Source organism: Schistocerca piceifrons, chromosome 8 (assembly GCF_021461385.2).
Source record: "Schistocerca piceifrons isolate TAMUIC-IGC-003096 chromosome 8, iqSchPice1.1, whole genome shotgun sequence".
Taxonomy (NCBI): domain Eukaryota; kingdom Metazoa; phylum Arthropoda; class Insecta; order Orthoptera; family Acrididae; genus Schistocerca; species Schistocerca piceifrons.
In genome coordinates this window covers 489,103,439-489,130,591 of record NC_060145.1, presented here as the reverse complement: position 1 = coordinate 489,130,591, position 27,153 = coordinate 489,103,439, and the positions used below count along the sequence as shown (strand labels likewise).

The following is a 27,153-nucleotide window of genomic DNA, read 5'->3' as shown; positions in this document are numbered from 1 at the left end:
TTTAAAAAATTTACAAGATCGAAATCAATAATCACCAAGCGCTAGAGGGCTCAGTATTTACCTTGAAACTTTTAGGTAATACAACAAAGTAGAGATCAATACAGAGCCCCCAAAGGCTTAGATATACTCCCTTTTAAAAAACTGAAAAAAACACTTTAACAGAAATAGATAAAGATATTTTACAGTTCTTCCAAAACAATTTATGAGGGTAAATGCTCCGCTTCAAAACAACTAGGCCATGGTGGTGGCTACCAGGAATACAACAAATGTAAAAACAGTGATAACAAGCAGGCCTGTAGCGGCCTAAATATTTGGTAAATTGTATATGCCTGTACTTAACTAAACTTGCAATAGATATTACTTTGGTGAAATTTAGTAACTGCCTGATAACTTGAAACCTTTCTGTTTGCACAATCTTGAGGGTTGATTTTGGGAGGGGAAAGCAGGCAAGGGCTAATTTATCGACGAAAGGAAAATGAAGAAGATTCTCAGGACAGAGCATCGCAATAAGCGTAAGAACTGACCGACGACTCGCAACCACAACTCAGCACGGACTAGTTGTCCCAATGGAAATGAGCGTTCAGCGTCATTGACTGGGAGGCCCCTTGCGGGGCAGGTCCGGCCGCCTTGGTGCAGGTCTTATTACATTCGACGACACATTGGACAACCTGCGCGCCGGATGGGGATGAAATGATGATGAAGACAACACCCAGTCCCTGAGTGGAGAAAATCTCCTACCCAGCTGGGAATCGAATCCGGGCCCGTAGGACGGCAATTCGCCACGCTGATCACTGAGCTATTGGGGCGGACAGTGGTCCCAATGAGGTCCTAGAACAGCGCCCGCTTCCTCTCCTGTCGTCATGTCAGCCGGCCGGTGAGACACCAGAACAGTTTGTCGGCTGTTCGGACAACCAGGACCTAGGTCAGCATACACTGAAATGATCCCACGTAGCTTTAATAAAACTACATTCAGAAATTCAGTACTCGAATAGCGTCAAGACTGACTGCTCATTAGAAAAAAAATTCTCTAGATACAAATACTGCTCCTTAGCAGTGTACGGCATTCATCAACAGTCGACAGTGTCCGCTACATGATGCCATCTTCCTGTGTGTCTAGAGCTAACAGACATCCCATTGACGTTGGGGCGTTGTCACTGACTTAAGACCCTGGGTGGACCAAATACAGAAAACACCTTAGAAAGTAGGTAGATAGTAACTGCGGATGTAACTCTATTACTAGAAATAAGCCATCTGAACCATCCACAACAACCAAGATGTAACGATTCCCTGGAGAATGAGCCCATGTAATCAATGAATAACTTGTCCATAGTGTGTCGTTCGCTCTCTGATTGGAGAAGTCCCTTGAGAAAAATGTGATCAGGCCTTCCCATTTTACATACCTCGTACTCCACCGCTAATCGTTGGACATTCTTACTCAGTGACGGCAAAGTTATGTGTTGTTTCACTTCAGCGATGGTGAAATCCTAAATGGCCCCCTACGAAAGAGTCATGAAAATGGGGGAAAATGGACAGGACAACTTCCACAAGCAAACAAACTCTTGACTCAGGTGGTTTCCCAACCTGACGAGACAAAATTCCTTTAGTCAACAATACCTCAGCACTTGCTTCCCAGCGAGCAGACACTTCCTAATAGTGCCCAGCTCGGGGTCCTGGTCCTACTTAACGCCGAAATCAGCAAATAGCTCCGGAACTGGGTAAAGATAGCACTAGCCAATTCCTTGGATGCTTTGTCATTCTCTGTTATCTCCTCGCCGTTCTCCCGAAACATTCGGCTAAGTGCGTCGACCATCTGGTTGGCAGCCCCTCTTAAATACCGCACCCTATGCGCATCGCCCATCTAGCAGTTCTACCAGTTTTCCTGAGACAGGCCATGACCCAGCTTAATGCCTGATTGTGAGTTTCGAGATCAAACTCGCTATGCTCCAGGTAGTGCACAGAGTGTGGCCAAAACTTCACCTCATAAACAGAGTATTTTAATTCAGCTAGTGTCTAGCTCCTAGGCGTATGCGACAAGGTGCTTATCCCCAGAACATTACTGCAGTAGGTGAGGTGCAGAGGAAACTATCCATTTGTAATTTTTCATGGCCAATTAAATTGGTTGTCGTTGAGAATTTGTCCATTCTCTTACTTCTCAGGTGCGACTTGATTCAGAAAAAGGGGTTGGTGCTTGATTTTGACAGTAAGGCCTTTTCCTTCAAGTTTCATCCTTTGGAAGAAAAAGGTCCTTTGTTCTTGTCATAGCAGTGGCAAGGTCAGATTGCTTATGCCAATCTTTGTTCCTCATTAACCATCTTGAGCAAGGTCAGGTCCCCCGCTGGGAGACTATCCTGATCTCCTCACTAACCATTTAGGGGTAACGGACGAAACTCATTATAAAATTCGTTCGTTGGACGATGTCTATGTCGCAAGCTCCACACCGTTTGTCACCCCCGCCCTCCCCAAAATAAGGATACTGCAAAAAAATGGTTCAAATGGCTCTGAGCACTATGGGACTCAACTGCTGAGGTCATTAGTCCCCTAGAACTTAGAACTAGTTAAACCTAACTAACCTAAGGACATCACAAACATCCATGCCCGAGGCAGGATTCGAACCTGCGACCGTAGCGGTCTTGCGATTCCAGACTGCAGCGCCTTTAACCACACGGCCACTTCGGCCGGCTAAGGATACTGCAGCAGAAAGCGAAACTTGAAGGACTGGGTCATCAGAGGCCATCCACGTTGCCTTATGTGTTGCCTCTTTTCCTCGTTCCCATCGACAAGGCAAGGATTTTAGGCCAGTGGTCAGTTATGAAAAGGTTGTTCTCGAATCCGTGCTGTTGTCTGATTTGCACGATTTTGTCAAGTGTTTCGCTGAAGCCAGCTATATTACTGTGCTTGATCTTAACCAAATCTGTTATCAGATGCCTCTTATTAAGGATTCCAGGCAACTGACCACATTTTGTACCGACTGGAGTCTGTATGAGTTCAGTCAGGTTCCTTTCGGCTTATTTAGCGGGGCAGCGGTCTTGTCTCGTCTGGTGGACCATGTGTTAGGTGCATGTATAACTACATGGACGACGTTCTCGTCTGTAATAGTTCCTTAGGCCAGCAAGTGTGTCATACACAGGTGGTGTTATCGCGACTTTGGACAGCTGGGTAAATGGTTAAACCATCTAAAGTCACCCTAACTAGACGTGAGCTCTCCTACCTGGGGCATCTTGTTTCAGAGGACGGAATCAGGACTGACCAAGAACGCACATCTGCCTTGAGACGGTTCCCGCCCCCAAGGAATAAAAGGGGAATAGTTCGGTTTATTAGCAATTATTTCCGTAAATTTGTTCCAAATTTCGCCCAGCTTGCCGTCCCCTTAATAGTTTACTTAAAAAGAGAGAAGCCTTCGTTTGGGAAGAGAGTCAGCAGTCTGCCTTTGAGGCCATTAAAACTGACTTAAATAACTCTCCAGTACTGGCCATCTCGGACTTTCAAAAGGCCTTTATCGTCAGACCGATGCCTCCAATGCTGTGTTGCCATTGTTCTACTGCAGTAATGTTCTGAGGGGAGTTCCCTGTCGCCTACGCTTCTAGGAGGTTGACACCGGCTTATTTTACATAAGCTAATCAAATGATTAGCTTATATATGTCATGACACGAATAAATCATAATTCATAATTCCCCCACAACTGCATTCCAGTCGCAATCCTCAAAGAATATCAGATTTTCATCTACCTTTACATACTGAGTTACCTACTCAGCATCCTCATATACTATCTCTTCATCCTCTGCTTAGGACGTCGGCATCCATACCAGAATTATTGGTGTTGGCATCAGTTGGCCCTACTTTCCATTGTACCATTTTCTATTGCTTTTGACATTACCCTATAAGTGCCAGACTAGAAATCCTTGCCTTCTTTAGATTTAACTTCACTGGTCCCCATTATATCTAGATTCAGCATCTGAACTTCGCTTTTCAGATTTTCAGGCTTATCTACCACATTCAGATTTCTGACATTCCACTTCCCAGCTTGTAGAAAGTTAGCCTTTCGTCGGTTATTTAGTCTTTATCTCACAGTCAGCTCCTGAATGAGATTTTCACTCTAAAGCAGAGTGTTCGCTGATATGAAACTTCCTGGCAGATTAAAACTGTGTGCTGGACCGAGTTCGAGTCTCTGCCTGGAAGTTTCAGTCAGCTCCTACTTGGCAGTCTCCTCCCAGAGATGTGAATGGTCGACCAGTCTGAAATCTTTTGACGATGGAGGGATCAACAAGACTGGTTTTAAATTATAAGCCACTTTTCAAGTGGATACACGTTATTTATCTTTAATGCAGTGGTTTCCATTGCCTTCTGTATTCTTATGCCGTTGATCATTACTGATTCGTCCACCTTTTGGGCTCCGTTTAAAATCCCATATGCAAGAGAATGCCCTGAACCTCTCTCTGCTCCTCCGCCCTCATTGGCAAGGCTGTTGGCAGAATGATGGCGATTTCTTATGCCAGAAGTCTTCAGCCATCGTTGCTGATGACTTTTATTTGGAGTGTATGGCCTATCTCATATACTCTATTACTCAATCACGTCTTAAGCGGATGTGTCATTATCCAACATTGTATGACCTACCTGGGAGATCTTTTGTGACAAAAGGTCTTTAATGGATAAGGGAGAATGATTTATACAATTTCATTGATATAAAATTATAGTTAATAAGAGGATTTAAACATCAGTCTAATTTTTTGTCAAAAGATACTTTCACATGTTTACATAATAAGACAATTGATAAGCTACATCTTGCTCAAATATTCAGTTCATCGTTCATAAATTCTTCAACTGAGTAGTAGCGTCACTGAGGTAGAGTACTGTGCAGCTTTCGTTTCTGTCAATCTAGGTTCATACTCAGAATGTTCTTGACTTTTAGTTCGTTGTAAATTTTCATTCCCATGTACTAGGGAGTTTGAGCATATAATTTTAACTCATGAGTGGGCAGCATAAAACTTTCTTTATTTCTTGTATTGTAAGTGTGGTCAAAGCAATTCTCCTGGCATAATTCTAAATTGTTATGTAAAAAAATTATAAAATCATAGGTATACAGGGTGTTACAGAAAGGTACGGCCAAACATTCAGGAAACATTCCTCATGCACAAAGAAAGAAAATATGTTATGTGGACATGTGTCCGGAAATGCTTATTTTCCATGTTAGAGCTCATTTTATTACTTCTCTTCAAATCACATTAATCATGGAACGGTAACACACAGCAAAACAATTTCAGATTTTCAAATAATGGGTGACACGATTTTCTTGAATGTAGAGCACACATGTTTCTAACAATTCTTTTCTGTAATTTCAGTATGCACATTAACTCGCTCCAGTTTCCCCAAAAAGCAAAACCACACCTTATAACTCACTGTAAGTAGCTATGGCATGCAATTTTCCTTGTGTTCATTTCAGTGGCATTTCCATTGCAAATGCAAAGCTACATAGTGTGTTTCATAGATATTCAACACGTTTACTCCAGTTTAAATTGTTATATGGGTTTAATCCTAAAAATTTCACAGAATCCACTTTTTCTAGATTTCGATTTTTGTGATTTATTTTAATTTCCTGGGATGCTGAATGTTTTGTTCTGAACTGGACCACATGGGTTTTTGGGATGTTTGGGATTGATCCATTGAGATGAAACCAAGTTTTTGAATTATCTATTGTATTGATGATGCTGACAGGAATAATTTCTGGGTCCTGTTCTTCAATTAATACAGTTATGTCACCTGCAAATAAGACTGATGGGGTGTTTATATTGATTGATGGTTATTAATGTAGAGTAGACGCCACGCAAGGTAGCCGTGTGGTCTGGGGCATCTTGTCATGGTATGCGCGGCTTCCTCCTCCTGCTCTGCTCCCACCCCCCATCATCGAAGGTTCGAGTCTTCCCTCCTCCCTCGGGCATGGGTATGTGTGTTGTCCTTAGCATAACTTAGTTTAAGTTAGATCAAGTAGTGTATAAGCTTAGGGACTGATGACCTCAGCAGTTTGGTCCCATAGGACCATACCACAAATATCCAAATAGAAACAAAATAGGTCCTAGGATAGAACCTTGAGGGACACCTTGCATTACTGTCTTTCATTTGGATAATTTGCTGCATTTGTAGAGACAACCATTCTTTGTTTCCTGTTGTACAGTTATGAAGTAAGCCACTGTAAAGCACAACCCTAATTCCACACATGCTAAGTTTGTGATTAAGAAGTGCATGATTTATGCACGATTTACTGAGTCTAAAACTTTTGTGGGATCACAAAAGATCCCTCTCACTTTATTCTGATTGTCTACTGATAAGATAATCTTGTCAACAAACTTGTTTATTGCATCTGTAGTGCTTTTCCACGTTGAAGCCAAATTGAGTTTTCAAAATAATCTCATATTCTTCAATAAAACTTTGAATCTGGATGGCAGCAGCTTTTCCGAATATTTTTAACAGTACTGGGGGAAGAGATATGGATGATAATTTCTCATATTCTCTCTTGAACCTTTTTTGAACAGTGGTTTTACTTCTGCATACTTTAGCACCTCTGGGAAACATCCGTGTTCAAAAGACTGGCTTATTATTAAAGATAGCAGGTGTCCTATTATCTTATGCACAAATTTGAGAATTTTTGTGGGCATCTAATATCAATCTGAATTTTTTTTGTTTTCAGTGTTAATATCATGTTTTCTTCTTCTGTCACTGACACCACTTTAAATTTTGTGAAGCATTCAGACATTTGATCAAGTCCAAAGAGACATGCTATATAGTCATAATCTGAAACATTGCTACGAGGGCAGTTCAATAAGTAATGCAACACATTTTTTTTCTCGGCCAATTTTGGTTGAAAAAACCGGAAATTTCTTGTGGAATATTTTCAAACATTCCCGCTTCGTCTCGTATAGTTTCATTGACTTCCGACAGGTGACAGCGCTGTACGGAGCTGTTAAAATGGCGTCTGTAACGGATGTGCGTTGCAAACAACGAGCAGTGATCGAGTTTCTTTTGGCGGAAAACCAGGGCATCTCAGATATTCATAGGCGCTTGCAGAATGTCTACGGTGATCTGGCAGTGGACAAAAGCACGGTGAGTCGTTGGGCAAAGTGTGTGTCATCATCGCCGCAAGGTCAAGCAAGACTGTCTGATCTCCCGCGTGCGGGCCGGCCGTGCACAGCTGTGACTCCTGCAATGGCGGAGCGTGCGAACACACTCGTTCGAGATGATCGACGGATCACCATCAAACAACTCAGTGCTCAACTTGACATCTCTGTTGGTAGTGCTGTCACAATTGTTCACCAGTTGGGATATTCAAAGGTTTGTTCCCGCTGGGTCCCTCGTTGTCTAACCGAACACCATAAAGAGCAAAGGAGAACCATCTGTGCGGAATTGCTTGCTAGTCATGTGGCTGAGGGTGACAATTTCCTGTCAAAGATTGTTACAGGCGATGAAACATGGGTTCATCACTTCGAACCTGAAACAAAACGGCAATCAATGGAGTGGCGCCACACCCACTCCCCTACCAAGAAAAAGTTTAAAGCCATACCCTCAGCCGGTAAAGTCGTGGTTACAGTCTTCTGGTACGCTGAAGGGGTTATTCTGTTCGATGTCCTTCCCCATGGTCAAACGATCAACTCTGAAGTGTATTGTGCTACTCTTCAGAAATTGAAGAAACGACTTCAGCGTGTTCGTAGGCACAAAAATCTGAACGAACTTCTCCTTCTTCATGACAACGCAAGACCTCACACAAGTCTTCGCACCCAAGAGGAGCTCACAAAACTTCAGTGGACTGTTCTTCCTCATGCACCCTACAGCCCCGATCTCGCACCGTCGGATTTCCATATGTTTGGCCCAATGAAGGACGCAATCCGTGGGAGGCACTACGCGGATGATGAAGAAGTTATTGATGCAGTACGACGTTGGCTCCAACATCGACCAGTGGAATGGTACCGTGCAGGCATACAGGCCCTCATTTCAAGGTGGCGTAAGGCCGTAGCATTGAATGGAGATTACGTTGAAAAATAGTGTTGTGTAGCTAAAAAATTGGGGAATAACCTGATGTATTTCAATGCTGAATAAAACAACCCCTGTTTCAGAAAAAAAATGTGTTGCATTACTTATTGAACTGCCCTCGTATATGATTTAATTACACTAATGAAGAATTCATTGAAGCATTCTGAAATTCGAGCTGAATTTACAATAACCTTATCTTCAAGCTTGATTTTACAAAATGTTCATAAGTGTGTGAAATCTTACAGGACTTAACTGCTAAGGTCATCAATCCCTAAGCTTACACACTACTTAACCTAAATTATCCTAAGGACAAACACACACACCCGTGCCTGAGGGAGGACTCGAACCTCTGCCGGGACCAGCATCACAGTCCATGACAGCAATGCTATCCCTAAGCTTACACACTACTTAACCTAAATTATCCTAAGGACAAACACACACACCCGTGCCTGAGTTAGGACTCGATCCTCTGCCGGGACCAGCAGCACAGTCCATGACAGCAATGCCTTAGACCACTCGGCTAATCCCACGTGGCTTGATTTTACAAATTTCATGACTAGATGCTTTAATACCTAATTCAGATTTCACAACTGACCACATTGCCTTTGATTTATTTTCATTGTTTGCCATTTGCTTTGCTGCCTTGCCAAGTTTCTTAAATCTAATTTTGTATTGTCTAACATTTCAACAAAATCAGAACTTTTATTATATCTTAGTTCATCATGTAGCTGCCTTTTCTTGGCACTGGAGATTTTTATACCTTTAGTGATCTACTTCAAGTTTTTTGAAGCTTTACTAAAATAAGTTTCAGGTGGAAATGTTTCATTGAAAACATGTAAAAAAATACTTAAGAATGTTTCAAAATTTGCAGTGCTTTAAATGTTTTTGTCAAACTACCATTCTCTCTCATTCAGCTTGTCACGAAATGAAATCATGTTTACCCAATTAAAGTTTCATTTTACATAGACCTTTTTACACAGAACTTCCTTACTTGACCCAGACAACTCAATGAATAGTACTGAATGATCAGATCTTCAAAAACGTAATTCGTTAAAATATTGCCAATACATGTAGCTGACTGAGCATTTTCCTCATTGATTTTGAAAAATTTAATTTGAAACCGTATTTTTTATTAAGTCAATGAATTTTGATGCTTCACCGTTTTCACTCAACCCATTGATATTCAAATCCACAGCAATTACAATTTTCTTCTTTCTTTCTTTACTAAGGTGCTGTAGCAAAATCTGAAATTTACATAGGAAACGCTCAATTCTGACTTTCCCTAGGTTTCTATAAATCGAGATTATAACAATATTTGGGTTCCTTAATTTGACACAGCAACCATCACAAATACACTTCCCCTTTAAACAGTTGAAGTCACTTCTTACATGGTAATCTAAATCTGAGAGAATAAGTATGCATGAAACTCCACGAAACTTAGTTTTCCTAGAAAAGCTGGTAGCTACCTTAAAGTGTTCAATTTTACTTAAGATTTTTATTGTACCTTCGCTAAGCCAGTGCATGTTATATGTACTCTCAGTCCTATTTAAAATTTTATGTTTGCTATTGGTCAGAAGTCGTTTAGGTTCTTTAACATCCCAATCAGCAGTTTTTAGTTTCCCTTGTTTTTTGTGATTTGATAAGTATCAGCAAACATTTTGCTAAGTGTTTCGGAACCCAATTTATTAAGATGTAAACCATGTTTCCCCAGACTTTTATTAATAATTTATTAGGATCTATAAATGCAGCTCCTAACCTGTTGCAGTTCTCTTTGATACAGGAATTTATTCTTGCTGTGTTTGTTTTTCTCACTGACCTTATGTATATTATGCCACTTATTACAATACTAGAAGCTTAGTAGAGGTGTCTTGCCGTTCGAATCATGTTTCTTGCCTCAGTGACACTTTCTTCTTAGCTGCTGCTTCGAAGGGAATTCGTACCCTCATGTAGGAATTTAGCTTTGTAGTTCCAGCTGGTTCGTCTCTTGAAGTTCCTTCCGAGATTAATAACTCAGATGTTTATTCATTTTCTGAGGATATACACCATTTTATGGGTTTGACACTTCGATGTTTTTCAGCATACTGTTGCCAATAACGAGGAACTCTTCTTTAAGAGGATTCGTTTCACTACTGCGCTGCTTGTGTACTCTTTTGTTGTGTCACTTTTGTTCACTATAATTATTCCTTGATTTAAAGTCTTCAGCTTGTTCCAAATATGTTAGACATTCTTTTGAGGACTGCGGAAGTGTATCACTCCGCCCATTTTCGCGACTTTGTCCATTATTAATGTTTCGCTCATTTGCTTGTGTATGCTCCAGAACAACAAGTGTTTTCATACAATTCAGGTCTTTATTTTCTTCCGTCAGTAGTCGTATTTCACTTTTCAAACCGTCTATATCATTTAACAGCACTTTTATAATTTCCTCTTTCGACTTCACAGCCAATGATAAAACAGTAGGGACTAGAAAAAGGAATTAAGGAAGAGTGTTGGCTAGACAACGAGAGAGGAGAAAGACTAAGTTCTGCCATAAATATGAGTTAGTAATAGCGAATACTCATTTCAAGAATCGCAAGAGCAGAAGCTATACTTGAAAAATCAGGAAGATTCCATTTAGATTACATCATAGTCAGACAGGGATTCTGAAATCAGATATTGGATTGTAAGGAATACCCAGAGACAGATATAGATTCAAATCAGAACGATGAAGGGTAGGCCGAAGTTTGAGAGACTAGTCAGAAAGAATCAATGCGCAAGAGATATGCTTCTCTGAGGCTATAAACACTGTGATAATGAATAGCTCAGGAGCCAGTTCAGTTGGAGAGGAACGGACAGCTCTAAAAAGTATATTCACAGAAGTTGGCAAGGAGAATATAGGTACAAGGAATGTAATCACGAAGAAACCATTTATAACACAAGAAATACTTCAGGTGATCGAACATAGGAAGTACAAAGGAAGTACAAAATGTTCCGGTAAATTGAGGAATACAGAAATGAAAGTCACTTAGGAACGAAATACATAGGATTTACAGAGAAGCTAAGGAGAAATGGCCGCATGAATCGAAAAAAGAAATGATTGTCGGACGGACTCACCCAGCGTATAGAAAACTCAAAACAACATTCGGTGAAATTAAAAGTAAGAGCGCTAACATTAAGAGTGCAACGGGAATTTGACTGTGAAATGCAGCGAGAGGGCTGATGTATGGAAGGAGTACACCGAAGGCCTCTATGACGGTGAGTGCTTGTCTGACGAAGTGATAGAAGAAGAAAAAGGAGTTGAGAGGGAAGGGATGGGGGATAAAGTATTGTAATCAGAATATAAAAGAGCTTTGGAATACTTAAGATCGAATAAGGCAAAAAGGGATAGACAACATTTCATCGTAATTTATTAGACCATTGGGGAAAGCGGCAACAAAACAACCATTCAGGTTGATGTGTAGAATGTATAAGACTGGCGTTATATTATCAGACTATCAAACATCATACATACGATTCTGAAGAGCATTAGCCAACAAGAGTGAGAATTATCGCACAATCGGCTTAACAGTTCTTACATCCAAGTTGTTGACAGGAATTCTGGCAGGAATTACGTACAGAAGAATAGAAGAGAAAAATGAGGATCTGTTAGATGACTAACAGTTTGGCTTTGAGAAAGGTAAAGGCACCAGAGACGCAGTTCTGATGTCGTGGTTGATAATCGAAGCAAAACTGACGGAAAATCAAGATACGTTCGTCGGATTTGTTGACCTGGAAAAAACAGTTCGATAATTTAAGAGGGTGCAAAACGATCGAATTTTTGAGAAAAATAACGGCAAGCTACAGGGAAAGACGTGCCACGAATCAAGACTGGAAGACCATGAACGAAGTGCTCGTATTAAAAAGGGTCTAAGACAGGGATCTTTACAGTTCAATCTGCTTATCGAAGAAGCAATCACGGGAATCAAAGAATGGCCCCAGAGTGGGATTAAAATTTAGGGTGAAGAGATATCAGTGATAAGATTCTCTGATGACGTTAGTGTCCTGAACGAAAGAGAAGAATTGCAGGATCTGTTAAATGGAATGGACAGCCTAATGCGTACAGAATATGTATTGAGAGTAAATCGAAGAAAGACGAATGTAACGAGAAGTAACAGAAACGAGAACAAGGAGAAACTTAACATCATAATTTGGGATCACGAATTAGACGAAATTAAGGGATTCTGCTAAGTAGGCAGTAAAGTAGTCCATGATGGACGGAGCGAGGAGAACATAAAAAGTAGACTACTACGGGTCTAAACGACATTCCCGGCCAAGGAAAGCCTGCTGTTATCAAATATAGATCATAATGTGAGAGCCAAATTTCTGACAAGGAACTCCTTGAGTGCGAGGTTGCAAAAGGCCAGTGATGTTTACCGCTTTCAACCCTCACATATTGTCTGCCACGCAGCCACAGTATTGCCCCCCCCCCCCTCACCCCACCCCGCTCAGCTGATGCACATAATAAATTAACAACTAATATTTTTCCAGTTATAACTGTTAATGCAACGCCTTCGGATGAAACTCATTAAAGATCGAACTTACGACCTTGAGTTCCTTGTGAGAATGTATCTTTGGAGCACAGCATTGTATTTTAGTGAAACATGGGCTGTGGTAAAACCAGAACGAGAGAGAATCGAAACATTTGATGTGTGGTGTTACGGAAGAATATTCAAAATTAGGTGAACTGATGACGTAAGGAATGAGAAGGTTCTCCGCAGAACCGCGTGGAAAGGAATTTATGGAAAATACTGAAAAGGAGGGACAGGACGAGAGGACAGCTGTTAAGACATCAGGGAAAAGAAATGGCTGTACAGGGTAAAAACTGTAGAGGAAGACAGAGATTGGAATACATTCAGCAAATAACTGTGGGTGCTGGGTGCAACTGACACTCTGGGGTGAAGAGGTAGGCGTAAAAAACAAAAAAGAAAAAAAGAAAAAAAAAAAGAGGCAAGCACCTTAGAGTGGTCCTGCTTATGAATGTTCAGGATTGATGACTTTATTTGTTTTGTGTGGGGTGAGAGTCGGCAGATATTTGTCACAGTTTTGAAAGTGTCTTACAGCAACATAATTTAATGATCTTTTCTCATTTCCTTATCACACAGTTAAACAAATATTTTTACAATAATGTATCCACGAGTATGATTGACTGCAATAACGCAATCATTAACTAGAGAGCTCTGTCTATTGTTTTACTAAAGAAAACCACAGTAACATAAGGTGATGGCCCGAAAAATGTCTACAAATATAAACAACATTAAACAGGAAATTAGCCGGCCGCGGTGGTCTCGCGGTTCTAGGCGCGCAGTCTGGAACCGTGCGACTGCTACGATCGCAGGTTCGAATCCTGCCTCGGGCATGGATGTGTGTGATGTACTTAGGTTAATTAGGTTTAAGTAGTTCTAAGTTCTAGGGGACTGATGACCACAGCTGTTAAGTCCCATAGTGCTCAGAGCCATTTTTGAAACAGGAAATTAGTTTTATGAATTTTCTTAAAGGTGCTTCCATAATACAATAAATAAAGTTAAGAGATTATTCTACGAGTGTGGTATGGTTTTGGCAATATGTTCTTTTTTTGTCTTGAAGTTTCTGGCAGATGGCCATTAGAATATGGATTGGGTGAGTTAGTAGCTTCCGTTGTTGACTTCGAAGTCAGAAGCGAGTCAGGCAGGGAGTCTGGCTTATGATGAGGGACAGAGCGCATTACACGCGTTGATAAATTATAGTTGCTGGTAATGATGCAGAAAGAGAGCAAGAATTAAGACAGGTTGGCTCACAATACAGAGCAGTGTAGTTGCACAAATTATTAATGTTAACATCAAATGGGTGAGAAAATTTTGAGATCAAAACAGGTAGAGGAAATTGGGAGAGATAAAATATTTCAATTGCAACTATTCATTTGCCCGTTATAGAGTTAATGTAGGAACGTCCTCTTCACTAGCGATGACTCCGAAAACTATTTGGCAGTAAACCCCCAGTTCCCACGTCTGTCTTCCGTCTTCTTCATTTCCTTTAGTAGTTGCAACCGATACCTTTTATAGTGCGACTTATGTACTTCAGTAGCACTCTTCATCTGAAAATTATTCATTGACATATCTGTCTATTATTGCTTGTAGGAGCCTGTTATTTGTCAATAGACACACAACAGTCTAAACTCCTTCTTTTACAACAGTATTCCATGAAGTCTTTTTTAAAGATTTCATAATTTGTCGTTTCATCTGTCCATTTGATTTATAGTATTCGCCTCTAAGACAAAACTGCGAAAGACTTCGCTTCTTTCCTCCGGACACACTGATAACACATGGTCACTGAAAACTTTTCTTCATTTGCTACCCGTTTTCTTTTTAACGGCGGCAATTCTGCTTCTTATTTGTTCTGTGCTTCTTCCAGCTGCCATGATCTTGTTAACTGAGTAAGTAAACGAGCCAGCTACTTGCAGTAACTTACCACGCTCATGTACTCGCACGTTGGTTTGTGGTCCTTTGTCACACTCCATCACCTTTGATTTAGGCTCTTTCCTTCATGTTACGCTGTTTCGTCATGACTTACACATTTAATCGATTCGAGATCTTGTTCACTTACAGATAAAACAACTGTGTAATCAGCGTATCTTCTCCTGAATCCGCGGGGGGTAGCCACGTTGTTTAGGGCGCCTTGTGACGGTTCTCGCAGTTCCCCCCGTCGGAGGTTCGAGTCCTCCCTTGGCCATGGGTGTGTGTGTGTGTGTGTTGTCCTTGGCGTATCTTAGTTTAAGTTAGATTAAATAGTGTGTAAGAGTAGGAACCGATGATCTCAGCAGTTTGGTCCCATAGGAACTTACCATACTCCTATATTACTAATCCATTCTCTCAGTTTATAAGTGCATCTTCTTTCTACAGAATGAAAATAATTGCTTATAGGGCACATTCGTGCCGAATTTCTTTCTGAGTATGTGGCTCCACCTATGTAGAGACTCATATATGTTAAACGTAAGAGTATCTAACTGGTTTTCGATTTCTGTACCTTCATCTTTGAAAAGTTTGGCAAGATTATTCTCTTCCACAGGGATTTATTGTTTCTCAGCAGTTTCAGAGCGAGTTAACACAAAATATCTGCAACTAAAGAACGATAGTGTAACATCTCATGTGAAGGATACAGTCTGACTGCCTAATGTAGACATTTTAAACACCGAGTGTCAAATGGAACTGAGAATCCCTTCAGCGAGCGTTACAGCCTGTAAGTGAGGTTTTATATCAAGGAGAAATATCTACTTATCAGTACCATCTGCAGCATTGCGGTTGCATGACATCATTTAGGGAACGACAGCACGCACCGTAGTTGAAACACAGGCACTTTCTCTACGAGTGCCTCTGACATATTGCAGTACGAATTGTTGCACTTCGTCGTAATGGATTATGTCAGAAGTATGTAGAACGAGTTGCAGTGTGGCTATGTCTGTAAACTCCAGGTCATTTTTCAGAGAGAGTCACTCCAGACTGCAGTAACAGGTGATTCCCTGGATCAGTAACTACAGAAAGGAATTAAGGAAACAAGGTATGCACCCCATTTGTTTTCTATATCCTTCTCCAAGGTAGTGTTTAGACCTTTTGCTGTTTCTTATCTGGGAGACAATCTGAGCAGCCGTCTTAGGTTGACTGCAGACGACGCTGTCGTTTATCGATTAGTAAATTCATCAGAAGACTAAAACAAATTGGAAAACTATTTAGAAAAGATACCTGTATGGCGCTAAAATTGGCAGTTGACCCTAAATAACGAGAAGTGTGAGTACATCCACATGAGTGTTAAAAGGAATCCGCTAAACTTTGATTGCACGCTACATCAGTGAAATCTAAAGACTGTAAATTCAAATAAATATCTAGGAATTACAATTACAAACAATTTGAATTTCAAGGAACACACAGAAAATGTTGTGGGAGAGGCTAACCAAAGATTGCACTTTGTTGGTAGGACACGTAGAAAATGTAACAGATCTACTAAGGAGACTGCCTAAACTATGCTTTGCGACGGAACTGTCTCTTAGTCCACTGTCACTGAAGCAAGCTGCAAATTGATATTCACCTACCTCAGATCGACGTCTGCTCAGTGTCCCTTCACTCTGCAACGTAGATACTTACAAGGTGATGAAAAAGCAGCGTTGATGAAAACAGCACCTAATATCTACAATTACTGAGGCCGCGTAAATTTGTTCCTTTAAATATTCATAATAAATTTTCGGGTGGAAAACGGAGTCCTGATCTTCATTGAAAGTTCGGTAATCTGGTAAAAGTAGGTTATATTTTCTTTGCTTAAACATGTGTCATCAGCCCACATTTAATATGCAAAACTGCTATTATAAGTTACCAGTTTATGTCACATGTAAAGCAGTCAGAATTCTCCTATGTCCGTTCCGAAAATAATCGCGGGAATATACAGTCACTTTCTACATATAACGTTCATTTCTTACATAAGTCATTCCATGGATTTCTTTCACAAAGATTGCTCACCGAATATATTCTGTAGTAGGACACAGAACATCGCCACGCGGAATTTTTGAAGTCCAACAAGTCACACGCATATATCTCCCGAAAAAAATATCCCACGTTTCTCAAACTTTTACAAAATTCTCGTAGCAACAAAAGCTACCATTTCAAACCCATCTGATTTCGAAGGACCTACCATTTCTTCGTCTTACACATTTTAGGGACGGACACATTTAACATGACCTTCGCGTCTGACAAGCTAGTCCACGACTCCTCCTCTCCAGCTACTGATGCAACCTAAGTAGCTCGCAGTGCGCGGGAACCATACTGACTTCCGACTGGCTGTTCTAAAAGGCCAGCCAATCCGATCACATCTTCTAGATCTCACTCGCGCCAAAACTGTTCTGAGCCAATCATTACATCAGATTCATTGGCGTCACTTCGACAAACAAATTATTACTATATGTTTATTAATTGAAACTAAACGAAAATTAATCTTGAGATAACTTTACAAAACTGATTATATCGTTGCCGACTTTCTGGCTGCTTTATTAAATAAGCAAACACTCATAGACATACGTCATCCGCCAGTTAGGGCGATTTACAATTTCATGACACCTTGGTGGCGTTAACACTTGGTAGTAACGTAAGGTGTCTTACGATATAAATTTTAAATTTGACATATGTCTCCCACACACACACACATTCACCCTCATTTACTCTCGCCCTAACACAAAATATAAATATTACCTTTTAAACTGTTATTTTCATAACGAAAGAATAATTATCGAAAGTTTAGAATTGAAAATCTTAATAAAGTAAATCGGCACACTGGGAGTGCTATTACTGTTTTCAGACAACAAAAGAAATATAAACTGTTATGGTTCCTATCTGAATTTACTTTATTAAGTTTCGGTCAAGCACTTTTTTAATGGGTTTTTCATAGCTCCGAAACTGTTATAGGTAGCAGTTTCAAATTTTGACACACTGTTCGTACGAATAACAAAAGGTCCTGTACCACTTATTTAGTTTCTTAGGTGACGTGAATAAGTGGACTCTATACGTAGCAGACAAAAGCTTTCTCACGCACGGCCAGAAGGGCAGGTGGCTGATGACGCAATCGGCAGGCCACAAGGCGGCTAGTAGACTGGAGGCTTCCAATACAGTTAGTCAAAAAACTCCCACCCACAGCGATCACACACCTCGCGAACGTCCTCAACGAGATTACTCGATCCCGTGTTTTCCCAGCTTGCTGGAAACATGCGGAAGTGGTCGCGATACACAAACCAGGGAAAGTCCCTCTATTCCCGCAGCACTAAGGCCGATTAGCCTCTTGCCAACTCTCAGCAAGATCTATGAGCGCCTCCTGCTAAGACCCATACAAGAACATATTACCAGAGAGCAAATTCTGCCGGATTTCCAATTTGGCTTCTGACAGAACCACTCTGCCCCACAACAGGTCATGAGAATGGTTGAAGCAGCCACAGAGGGCTTCAACCACAGAGGCTACTGCGGGATAGTGCTACTAGACGTAGCCAAAGCCTTTGATTCTGTATGGCATAGAGGGCTACTCTACAAGTTCTACACACAAGGGTTTCCTGGGAGCATAGTTCAGCTGATCAAGAGCTATCTCACGAATAGGACTTTCTCCGTCAAAGTAGAAACTGCCACCTCCACCAGAAGGCGTATTCGTGCTGGGGTGCCACAGGGATCGGTCCTGGTGCCCGTATTGTACAGTTTGTACACTGCGGACACTCCAACGGCCCCCCTGGTGCACACGCACAGTACGCTGACGATACAGCCTTCTACACGAGAAACGCGAACAAGGACCTGGTCATCCGTAGGCTACAAAAGGTTTTAGATGACGCGGGCAATGCTGATTACCCGCAGGCTCGGAAGGCGCGATCCTCCTCAACGTCCCCCCCTCCACCTTCACCTAAATGGAACCCAACTCCCCTGGCGCAGAACCGCCAAGTACCTTGGCGTAACCTTGGACTCTCGTCTTGCGTGGAAACCCCACATAGACGAGGTCCACAGGAAGGCCTGCGCCAGAATGTCCATCCTATATCCTATCCTGAACACAACCAGCTCCCTTCCCTGCCCAGTAGCAGTATACCAGGCCCTGATCCGGCCAGTAATGGAGTATGCGTGCCCTGTCTGGGGATACGCGGCAAAGCAGCACCTGGACAAACTCCAGAGGCTGCAGAACCGCGCCCTCAGAAGGGCACTGCACTTACCTCTTGGATTCCCTAGAGACGACTTGCACGCCGCAGCCGAAATCTCACTCCTGAGAGAGAGTTTCCAGGATCCGGCAAGGGCCTTCTATGAGGGTTCTTCCAGATCCGGAAACGCACTCATCCACTCCCTAGGTCGGTATGACATGTCCCGCGATAAGCACAAGCGCCCTATAACGATCTTCGACGACTAAGTCGAAGAGAAAATCCCAACACCCAATCCATCATCCTGTTCCTTCCCATATAACACCAAACTTCTCGCCTGCCTCAGGCAAGTACCAGACACACTCACAACAATCATCACAAATCACAGACACCAGAAACTATAGAAAAATCACACACACACGTTCACAGGGGAGTAAAAGCCGAAAGGCTACAGACTCCCCCTCACACTTCCCCAAAGAGGGGAAAGTATTAGATGAAAGCAGCAGCATACAGTTTGTCATTACGTAACAAAACTCACTGCAAACACGGCGGTCGTGGATTAACCCCCAACGCTACAGCTTGTCCGTCCTCTTTTAGAATACTGCTGTGTGGTGTGGGATCCTTAGCAGATAGGACTGACGTAGTACATCGAAAAAGTTCAAAGTAGGGCAGCATGTTTTGTATTATCGCGAAATAGGGGAGAGAGAGCGACTGAAATGATACGGGATTTGGGATGGACATAATTAAAACAAAAGGCGTTTTTCGTTGCGGAGCAATCTTCTCATGGGATTCCAGTCACCAACTTTTTCCCCCCGAATGCGGAAATATTTTGTTGACGCCGCTCTACATAGGCAAAAACGATCACCATGATAAAATAAGGGAAATCAGAGCTCGTATGGAAAGGTATAGGTGTCCGTTCTTTCCTCACGCTGTACGAGATTGGAATAAGAGAGAATTGTAAAGCGGGTTCGATGAACTTTCTGCGAGGCACTTAAATGTGATTTGCAGAGTATCCGTGTAGATGTAGATGTAGATGAAGAAATATTAGGAAATTCCTTAAGCGACAGAATTAGAGATTTAGAGCTACTCAGCTGTGGCATGAATTTGGCATGGTTAGGATGTGATATGGCTGCTGAGACACCCTCTAAACCCGCAGGGCAAAGAACAGGTGATTAGGATTGCGGAAAGGACCAAGTCAGGTGTCGGCCAGGTTCACTCAAAATTGTAATTTATTATAATTTAATAACACCTTTAAACCAAAACTGCACATAGCCGAACCTTTAGAACTACAAGTTTCGAAAAAAGGCAATTATTTCACCGCTAAAGGCCTCCAAACAAGAAATCTTAAAAGTCAACAAAATAAAGTGCAGTTAAAATAGCAAATAAAATAATTAAAATAAATATGGTATCACAGCTGGGCTGGAAAGCCTCAAGGCAAAAGTAGAAAGAACAAACATATGCAAGGTGCAATACAAGCGGTTGAGGGCCACAATTAAATTTGAAAATTTTAAAATATATTACCATAATCTTTTAAGGCAGAAGGCCACAATGTTTTGATTAAAGGGTAATTTCAAAAATAAGGTTTTAAGCGGCTTAAGGCCCACAATTGATTTTTCAAAATTCAGAAATTCATAAATTCCAGTAAAAACAAGAATCTTTAAATCATTTTCTATGATAGATTATAAACAGACATTTAAACACCGCTGAGAAAGACAATAAAGAAAACAGCACTCAGAAGCCTCCAGGGAGATCGGTGTGACCTCGTTCACTTAGTTCAAATGGCTCTGAGCACTATGGGACTTAACTGCTGAGGTCATCAGTCCCCTAGAACTTAGAACTGCTTAAACCTAATTAACCTAAGAACAGCACACACATCCATGCCCGAGGCAGGATTCGAACCTGCGACCGTAGCGGTCGTGCGGTTCCAGACTGTAGCGCCTAGAACCGCTCGGCCACCACGGCCGGCGTTCACTTAGGTGAGACAGGCGGTGAGCCCAACTACACTTGATCTGTTGGAACCCAACGAAGGGACAACCAACTATCAGTATATGAGAACTCAAACACAAAATGTTACGGGCGTAATTAACCACAATCAAATATGTATATGTATTAAGCTGTCAAAACTACACACCGCGTGTGTCAGCGACAACAGGTGAGGAAAGGAGACTGCCTGAAATTACGTTAGCGGCCAGGGTAGGTAACCGGAACACTAACGGCCACAAGGCAGAAAATTCCGCTCGTGCACTTGAATTGTAGTCAACCAATATAGTTAACTCCACCGCACAGCGGCTAAATTTCATCAATACAAACGGTGTAGCTCACAGGAAAACCTCCACAACAGCGAACTACCGAAACGAGCCACACACCATGAATGGATGTGGCTTGTTTTGTGTTAGCAGAAGAGCCAACACCGTGTTACGAGTGGAGGCCGAAATGCACGCGTTTTAGCTCACGCAGGCTGGCGTGAGGAGGGAAGAACTATACTGACGTGAGATCTGGAACATGACAAGGAATGAGAATTCAGAAAGCGAACGTAATTAGTTTGATACTTTAATCCATTAATGATGATCGTCGCTCTTGACGGTACTTTATTCACAATATTATCTGTCCATTCCTGAAGATAGTAATTATGGTAACTGAATATGGCGCCTTGCTAGGTCGTAGCAAATGACGTAACTGAAGGCTATGCTAAACTGTCGTCTCTGCAAATGAGAGCGTGTGTTGTCAGTGAACCATCGCTAGCAAAGTCGGCTGTACAACTGGGGCGAGTGCTAGGGATTCTCTCTAGACTAGACCTGCCGTGTGGCGGCGCTCGGTCTGCCATCACTGATAGTGGCGACACGCGGGTCCGACGTATACTAACGGACCGCGGCCGATTTAAAGGCTACCACCTAGCAAGTGTGGTGACTGGCAGTGACACCACCGCTTGGATAAAACACACTCAACTTTGACGTCCTGGGTCGGTGAGCCACGAAGCTCGTAGCGATCGGACAGCTCCACACACCCTCCAACTGCCAGCAGACTGCACGGCGCGGAGATATCGTTCCTGGTCCGCACGAACCGACCGACTGCCCTCAGAATGCCAACAACAACTAAAATAGTCGTCAGTGGAAATAACGCCAACTACACACACAACCTGACAAACACTTGCACGAAGATCTGAACGATACCCAACAGTAACTAAGCACACAAGAAGACAAATCGGGAGTCGATGCACACACACACAGCCGACTCGTGAACGATCGGCGAGCGAAAACGCGTCGTCCGGTAGGACAACCGACCGCCGATCCACCAAGACCGTGGCCCGGCACAAGTGATGTCCGGCGGCAATGGTCAGGTGAGCCATGTCGATGCAGACCTCACTGCTGCTCCAACCCGACTGCACTAGTGCCGACTGGTAGGTCCGGACTGCACTCCAGACGCGTTCCAGCTGACTGGCAGACCCGAACTCGCGACCCGAGCTCCCTTAAGGGGGGTAGGACATCAAACGGGCCGACTTGGAGCAGGAGAGGCACCACAGGACATTTCAATTTCCACTGTCTATACTTTTACAAATAAATTCATATAACTTTAACAGCATGACCAGGGGGGATTCAGGATTCATGCTCATAGCAGTGGAAGTTCAAAAACGTAACAAAACATTTTTTTTTATATGTGAAATTTCATAATTTTTTCACTTCCTACTGGCTGCATTTGTTGCTATAGGTACACTTTTCTTCCTAAATAAGAGAGGTTCTTCGATGACTTTTGCACAGCATACAAACCATAGTTACAGGTGTATGAAACTCTAGAAGTTATTTAATTTATGAAGAAATGAATGAACTGTTACATTTTTAACTTCATTTTTAGAAAAAAATCAAGTTTTATAATTAATTATCTCTATTTTTTCCACAGTTTTTTAATAGATTTGGGAAATTCTAGAGTTTCATACACCTGTAACTACTGTTTGTATGCTATGAAAAATTCACAGAAGAATCTCTCTTACCCAGGAAGAAAAGTGTAGCTATAGCAACAAATGCAGCCAGTAATAAGTGAAAAAATGATGAAATTTCACATGTAAAAAAAGGTATTTTGCTACGTTTTTGAACTTACACTGCGATGAGTGTGAGTCCTCAATCCTTCCTGGTCATGGTGACAAAGTATGAATTTATTTGTAAAAGTATACAGGGTGTTACAAAAAGGTACGCCCATACTTTCAGGAAACATTTCTCACACACAAAGAGAGAAAATATGTTATCCAGAATGAGATTTTCACTCTGCAGCGGAGTGTGCGCTGATATGAAACTTCCTGGCAGATTAAAACTGTGTGTCCGACCGAGACTCGAACTCGGGACCTTTGCCTTTCGCGGGCAAGTGCTCCACCAACTTTTTTTTTTTTTTTTTTAAATCTCATTTTGTTCGCTTTTGATCGTTGCATCTGCTCGGCGCGGACGTCGTAAGACATCCGTTTAAGTTCGTTATTGATCGATTAACTTAGTTTTTTTTTTTTTTACAGAGGGCAGCTAACCCTCTGACCCAACACGCTGAGCTACCGTGCCGGCCCAACTGAGCTACCGATGCACGACTGGCCGACTCACGCCCGGTCCTCACAGCTTTACTTCTGCCAGTATCTCATCTGGTAGGAGACGAGATACTGGCAGAAGTACTGCTGTGAGGACCGGCCGTGAGTCGGCCAGTCGTGCATCGGTAGCTCAGTTGGGCCGGCACGGTAGCTCAGCGTGTTCGGTCAGAGAGCCGGTTGGCCTCTGTAATAAAAAACTGAGTAGAAGGATCAACCACCGAACTTGAACGGGATGTCTTGAGACGTCCGCAACGACCAAACACAACGATCAATAACGAACAAGATGCAAAAAACAAAAAACAAAAAGTTGGTAGAGCACTTGCCCGCGAAAGGCAAAGGTCCCGAGTTCGAGTCTCGGTCGGGCACACAGTTTTAATCTGCCAGGAAGTTTCATATCAGCGCACACTCCGCTGCAGAGAGAAAATCTCATTCTGGAAACATCCCCTAGGCTTTGGCTAAGTCATGTCACCGCAGTATAATTTCTTTCAGAAGTGCTAGTTCTGCAAGGTTCGCAGGAGAGCTTCTGTAAAGTTTGGAAGGTAGGAGACGAGATACTGGCAGAAGTAAAGCTGTGAGGACCGGGCGTGAGTCGTGCTTCGGTAGCTCAGTTGGTAGACACTTGCCGCGAAAGGCAAAGTCCCGAGTTCGAGTCTCGGTCGGGCACACAGTTTTAATCTGCCAGGAAGTTTCAAAATATGTTATGTGGACATGTGTCCGGAAACGCTTACTTTCCATGTTAGAGCTCTTTTATTACTTCTCTTCAAATTACATTAATCATGGAATGGGAACAGACAGCAACAGAACGTACCAGCGTGACTTCAAACACTTTGTTACATGAAATGTTCAAAATGTCCTCCATTAGCGAGGATACATGCATCCACCCTCCGTCGCATGGAATCCCTGATGCGCTTATGCAGCGCTGGAGAATGGCATATTGTGTCACAGCCGTCCACAATACGAGCACGAAGAGTCTCTACATGTGGTACCTGGGTTGCGTAGACAAGAGCTTTCAAATGCCCCCATAAAAGGAAGTCAAGGGAGTTGAGGTCAGGAGAGCGTGGAGGCCATGGAATTGGTACGCCTCTACCAATCCATCAGTCACCGAATCTGTTGTTGAGAGGCGTACGAACACTTCGACTGAAACGTGCAGAAGCTCCATCGTGCATGAACCACATGTTGTGTCGTATTTGTAAAGGCACATGTTCCAGCAGCACAGGTAGAGTATCCCGTATGAAATCATGATAACGTGCTCCATTGAGCGTAGGTGGAAGAACATGGGGCCCAATCAAGACATCACCAACAATGCCTGCCCAAACGTTCACAGAAAATCTGTGTTGATGACGTGATTGCACAATTGCGTGCGGATTCTCGTTGGCCCACACATGTTGACTGTGAAAATTTATAATTTGATCAAATTGGAATGAAGCCCCATCAGAAAAGAGAACATTTGCACTGAAATGAGGATTGACACATTGTTGGATGAACCATTCGCAGAAGTGTACCCATGGAGGCCAATCAGCTGCTGATAGTGCCTGCACACGCTGTGCATGGTACGGAAACAACTGGTTCTCCCGTAGCACTCTCCATACAGTGACGTGGTCAACGTTACCTTGTACAGCAGCAACTTCTCTGACGCTGACATTAGGGTTATCGTCAACTGCACGAAGAATTGCCTCGTCCATTGCAGGTGTCCTCGTCGTTCTAGGTCTTGCCCAGTCGCGAGTCATAGGCTGGAATGTTCCGTGCTCCCTAAGACGCCGATCAATTGCTTCGAAACGTCTTCCTGTCGGGACACCTTCGTTCTGGAAATCTGTCTCGATACAAACGTACGGCGCCACGGCCTTTGCCCCGTGGTAATCCATACATCAAATGGGCATCTGCCAACTCCGCATTCGTAAACATTGCACTGACTGCAAAGCCACGTTCGTGATGAACACTAACCTGTTGATGCTACGTACTGGTGTGCTTGATGCTAGTACTGTAGAGCAATGAGTCGCATGTCAACACAAGCACCGAATTCAACATTACCTTCCTTCAATTGGGCCAACTGGCGGCGAATCGAGGAAGTGCAGTACATACTGACGAAACAAAAATGAGCTCTAACATGAAAATTAAGCGTTTCCGGACACATGTCCACATAATGTCTTTTCTTTATTTGTGTGTGAGGAATGTTTCCTGAAAGTGTGGCCGTACCTTTTTGTAACAGCCTGTAGATAGTAGAAATTAAAATGTCCCGTGGTGACTCTCCTGCTCCAAGTCGGCTCGTTTGTTGTCCTACCCCCCCCCCCCCCCCCTTAAGACAGACAACGACCGGGAAGTAATAGCAGTGGATCAAAGATACTACGAGAGGGGGTATATCGATACGTGCTGCTAGCGCCGGTCACAGTCAGGCAAGGCAGCGACTCAGTGACAGTAGTAATTTAAATTAACGCAGTGAGGTGGAAGTACGTCAAAAAAAAAACAAGGTGTAAAATACACGACGGCAGGAACACGAGCCACGCACGGCTCAGCAGCCGGTGACGTGTGACGGAGAGCACTTAGCGACCGCTGCTCGGCACAGACCTTCTCCTGGCTGACGCGAGCATCGAGGCCGCCGCCCCCGCCGCCGCCCCGGCGCGGTCGCAGAGGGCTGCCGAGTGGCGCGGAGACCCAGAGCCGCCGGAGTGCGGGTGGCGGGGGGTGGCGCCGCTCAACGTGCAGACGGCGGCGGCCACGGCCGTCATCGCGCTCAACTACTCGTGCCGCAGCCTCGGCGAGGCCGCCGTCGCCTTCCTGAGGGAAAACCTGCTCCCCGTGATGGCCACGCGGGGCTGGTCCGTCGCTGTACTCCACTACCCACACCTCGTCGTACAGTTGTCTCGCCTGCTTGCAGAGCTGCCAGCAGCAACCAGGTAAGCGAGAGAGCTGTGTGTGTCTGTCACTGACTTTCACTAGATGTACCTATGCCATGAAATACTCCATCATTGAAATCCGGTTTTTAGTAGTGTTGAGTACATAGTTCCGCGTAGTCAGCGCGTACACAACTTTCCCACTAGAGCGCGCCCCACTAAGCACAACAGTGCAGGCGTAGCGCTCGTCCGTCTCCGCACTACGAGATGGCGCTGCCTTAGAGACGGACCAAATTCTGCTTCTGCCGATCCGCGTATTAATATGTAATGCAGCCAATGAGATTGCTGCTAACGTAGAACCTTTTCTCCTCGAGGATCACACTCGCGCAGTGATACCTGAACGTGCGAGGTATTGTAACAAGTGTACAGACCTCCGATCAGTCAGACTACGTTAGTCTGTACGAGTATGCATTGGTCTGCACCAGTCTGCACCAGTCTGCATTAGTCTGTACCAGTCTGTAGTCAAGTTTCAGTCTGCGCCTAATAAGACTATCACATTCCTGTACATAGCCATGGAGAGAAATGTATAGACACTTTGTCAAGTATCAGAGATATGTGAGAATAAGACAATGTACCAAGACCAAAGGAACTTCAGATTGTCAGTTGTTAATAGCATCCAGAATCAAGTTAAGTAAGGTTTATGATTTTTTATTATTTTAATAAATCTGTGTAAAATTTAATCAAGTTCTGTTTAAAGTTGGTCACTGTCAATCTGCTATTCTAAGTGTGCAAGTGGCATTTCTATCGTCTGACCTAAAGGCAGAAGATAAACACGCCACGATAAGACCATAAGACATATTGCTGACACTCGCCTACTTCTTTAGAGCGACAAGTCAAATTATCTGATGGTGTGTGTACCGAAGGTCTTACAGTACGCACACCACAAGTAGCTAATACGGATTTCATTGACATTGGACGGGGTTTCTTTCAATAAAATGAAAGTTAGGGACTCTAGGCGGGTCAGCCAAATGTCGGCGGGTTTTAACACGAATGCTTTTACTTGTTCACTTTGCCTACTGGATCGGGTCGTTGGCTCTGGCTGAAGGCCAGTTATGAGA

The 27,153-nt window shown here is 43.0% G+C and overlaps 1 protein-coding gene across 1 annotated transcript in view; it reads left to right on the top strand.

The window, feature by feature from the left end:
* The window catches only part of LOC124711863 (ankyrin repeat, PH and SEC7 domain containing protein secG-like), a 79,398-nt gene that overhangs the window by 28,025 nt on the left and 24,220 nt on the right, over positions 1–27,153 (top strand). Inside the window, exon 4 of the mRNA XM_047242100.1 lies at positions 25,768–26,098. Within this exon, the coding sequence (XP_047098056.1) occupies positions 25,768–26,098 (331 nt within the window). The remainder of the gene's footprint in view (positions 1–25,767; positions 26,099–27,153) is intronic.